This window comes from Nestor notabilis, unplaced genomic scaffold (genome assembly GCF_000696875.1).
Source record: "Nestor notabilis isolate BGI_N333 unplaced genomic scaffold, ASM69687v1 scaffold32346, whole genome shotgun sequence".
In the NCBI taxonomy this organism is placed as follows: Eukaryota; Metazoa; Chordata; class Aves; order Psittaciformes; family Psittacidae; genus Nestor; species Nestor notabilis.
Window position 1 is genome coordinate 7,982 of NW_009932025.1, and position 3,510 is coordinate 11,491.

A 3,510-nucleotide genomic window follows, 5' to 3' on the forward strand; every position below is an offset into this window, starting at 1 on the left:
CACAAGGTTAAAAACATCCTATTACATCAAGTCTGTGCACCTGTGAATTTCTCAAGATACTTAAAATTAACCTGTGGAAGATAAAATGCAGTTACAATCACAAACTGAAAAGGTGTGAACTGACTTGATCCTAGAAAACAAATCTACAAGCTCTAATCTGTCTTCTTATTAGATTTCTTACAGGTAGTGATTATGTATCTATTGCATTATAAGTTGAGTTTTTTCTCTGAAATTAAAATAAAATTGAATCCAGCTCATCTGTACTTTTTTATAACCCTAGCTGCTAATTTCAGCAGTATTACCTGCTTTGGCTGCCTCTGTAATATGTGCATTTTTAACCAGGCTTCAACCTCTTCAATCTTCTTCTTTTGCACAGCAAGGTCATTCTAAAACAAGATTAAACTATATTGAATGCATATACACACCTGTTGGTTTCCAAGACTGCAATAATGAGATTCAAGAACAGAATACATGCTGACTGGAACAGTAACAGACATGTATGAGCATAAACATATGAAATTGGAACATACTATGTAGAAATAAGTGCAACAGTTAAGAATAATCACTTCAGCCTGTTTCCTCCAACAACCAATTTTCCATCACTATCAGTCGGTAAATAATGTATTATTTATCTGTTATTCCTAAAGTAACATTACAATCTTGCCTGTTTGTGCCAGTATGCCTTATAGCTATTGCTGGAGGTGGAACTTTTCAGGCTGTACTGACTCTAATACTACATAGCTTTTCTGAACTTCTGCAAATCTCAGGCAACTTACTCACCTTCTAGCCTTCCAACTCAATTCCTCTCCAGAGATGAGCTATTAAGTATTTAAATACAAAATACAAGCACTACACTAACTTATTTACATCAACCAGCACTCAAAACTAAGAGACATTTAACTCACATGCTGACATCTTTGACACACACTATGAAAAAGCTGTTCCAACAGCAGAACCAGGGAAGACAGGTTTACTACAGGTTTGAGTCCATTCTCCTTGAAGTCCTAAGGTACCACAGTGCCCCACACCCTCAAAGTCATGCCAAGATGCATCGAGCAAACAGGAGATAGCGGAAACTGCAATCAGTCAAGTAGTCTGAACATGCTAATGGCTAACTGCTGCCCAGTAACACTCAAGATGATTTCCATTATCTCTCCCATAATGAGTGCACTGACTCAGTTCTCTCCTCTTTCTTTAGCTGTGGATTTTCCTAGTACTTGGAGCTGTGAGATCTGGCTGAAATTCAGAAACAGGCTCAAAAGTTCAGGAGTGGATTGATAGGAAACACCTCATCAGTAGCTTTATATCCTCAGGAAGCCTGAGAAAAATGCACTTCCTATACATAAATACCTCATTAAAATCTTACCTACAAGCAGTAAATAAATCAAAATAGTACTTTGCTGCTCTAGTAAAACAGGATATACTTAGAAGCTGACCAATACAGATGATGAACAGACGCACAACAGGTCACACTGTAATGTCACTACTACATTAGCACTGAGAATAACTCTCACACCTGAGTTTCAGGTTTGTATCTATCTACCCATGGTTCATCTTGAGACTGGCTCCAGTTTTGTCTGGACTTGTTACGAGATAGATCTACTGAAGACGACTTTGCTCTTTTTCTGGGCAGAACTTTGCTTCTTCTGCTTTCTGTCACAGAAGACACGTCTTTCTTCTGCTGCTGGTTTCTACCAGAGCTGCCTTCGAGTGGCTTCACAGGAATGGCATTGGGGGAAACACTTGTGTTTCCTAAGAAGTCATCAAATGAATGCGCCAACCAATCTGTCACCTGGTAAAATACAAATGTTTTGCTTCAATGTAGCACTCTCCTCCCCTGAATTTGGTACAGTTGTCTTTACAAAATCAGAGATTTTTGTCAAGCATATGTAAGAATATGTCATAGATGTAAAGAACTTCATTAGAATTGAAGGTTGGAACTGGATGATCTTTAAGGTCCCTTCCAACCCAAACCATTCTATGATTCTATGACTAATGACTAGTTAGCCACAAACCTGGGCAGTTATGCTTTTTGAATGCCTCAATTATATGCTTCCTCAGTATTACAAACCTTACACACTGTGATATTTTGCAGCATATCAGCAAATCTGAACAAGCTGAAAATTTTGAAAACAGATGTTCAAACTAAAGAAATAAAATTAAAACTCTGATAAGAATGAAAAAGTAGTACAAGCTTAGTTATATCCTTTTTATATTAAGGTCATGTTCATGTTTTATGTCCTCTGCCCCCTCATGTTTTCAGCATGTGGCAGTTATTTTTTTCTTTTTATAACATTGGCAATGCAGACATTTGTGTTTAGAAGCAGGAAAGAGATGACAGAGAACCTATTAGTTGGGTGGCTGTCCTGGGTTCAGCGACATCAGTCATTTTTTCTCCTTCTTAGTAGCTGGTGCAGTGCTGTGGTTTTGACTTTCAGTCTGGGAACAACACTGATAACACACCGATGTTTTTAGTTGTTGCTCAGTAATGTTTACTCTGACCAAGGACTTTCTCAGTCTCATGCTCTGCCAGGGAGGAGGGGAAGCCGGGAGGAAGCAGAGACGGGACACCTGACCTAAACTAGCCAAAGGGGTATTCCATACCACAGCACGTCATGCCCAGTATATAAACTGGGGGGAGTTACCCAGAAGGCCCAGATCGCTGCTCGGGTCGGGCTGGGTATCGGTCAGCGGGTGGTGAGCAGTTGTGTCCTCTCCCCTTCTTATTTCCCTTACTGTTATTATTGGTGGTAGCAGTAGTGGTTTTGTGTTATACCTTAGTTACTGGACTGCTGTTATCTCAACCCATGAGAGTTACATTCCTCCGATTCTCCTCCCCATCCCTCTGGGAGGAAGAAATGGGGGCAGTGAGCGAGTGGCTACATGGTTCCGAGTTACCAGCTGGGCTTAAACCATGACAGTGGCGCAGTAAAATCAAATGTTTCATTTGCTTATGAGGAAGTGGGATGAGGAACCTAGAATGAGACTGTCACTCAAATCTGTCTGATGGTGACAAGGAACAAAACTGTTAGCAGCATCAATATTTAATTTAAGATTTAGAAATATTTAATTTAAGATTCAAATTAAGATGTTAGAAATTTTTTGTACACCCGTCCAGACCCTGTCAGAATGGGTGTACAAACTTAGAACCCAGAGCTACTTTTCAGCCTAACTATGGTCCCAAAAATATTACCAGAATGATTACAGGCTCTCCGTTGGTAACAACCACACGATAACCTTTTAGCATAGGAGCTGTAAAAGGTGACATGCAAAACACAGCTCTGTGAAAACAGGGGCAACAGAACAGACGCATCATCTCCAAAAAGGTCCATGAATGTTCTGATGTTTACATGTAAGAATTAATCAAACAGGCCACTACCAGACAATGAAGTATTTGAGGGCAAGAATCACAGAATCAGCTAGGTTGGAAAAGACCTTTAATATCATCAAGTCCAACTATTGCCCCAGCACTACCAAGGCCACCACCAAACCATGTCACTAAGGGCCTCA

The 3,510-nt window shown here is 39.9% G+C and overlaps 1 protein-coding gene across 1 annotated transcript in view; it reads right to left on the reverse strand.

Annotated features, from left to right (window-relative positions):
- RAD17 (RAD17 homolog (S. pombe)) overlaps positions 1 to 3,281 on the reverse strand; it is a gene marked incomplete at both ends in the record, with an annotated part of 11,232 nt that extends 7,951 nt beyond the window's left edge. The window contains 3 exons of the mRNA XM_010016178.1: positions 303 to 386; positions 1,517 to 1,792; positions 3,194 to 3,281. Of these exons, the coding sequence (XP_010014480.1) occupies positions 303 to 386; positions 1,517 to 1,792; positions 3,194 to 3,281 (448 nt within the window). The remainder of the gene's footprint in view (positions 1 to 302; positions 387 to 1,516; positions 1,793 to 3,193) is intronic.
- Between the last annotated feature and the right edge of the window lie 229 nt (positions 3,282 to 3,510).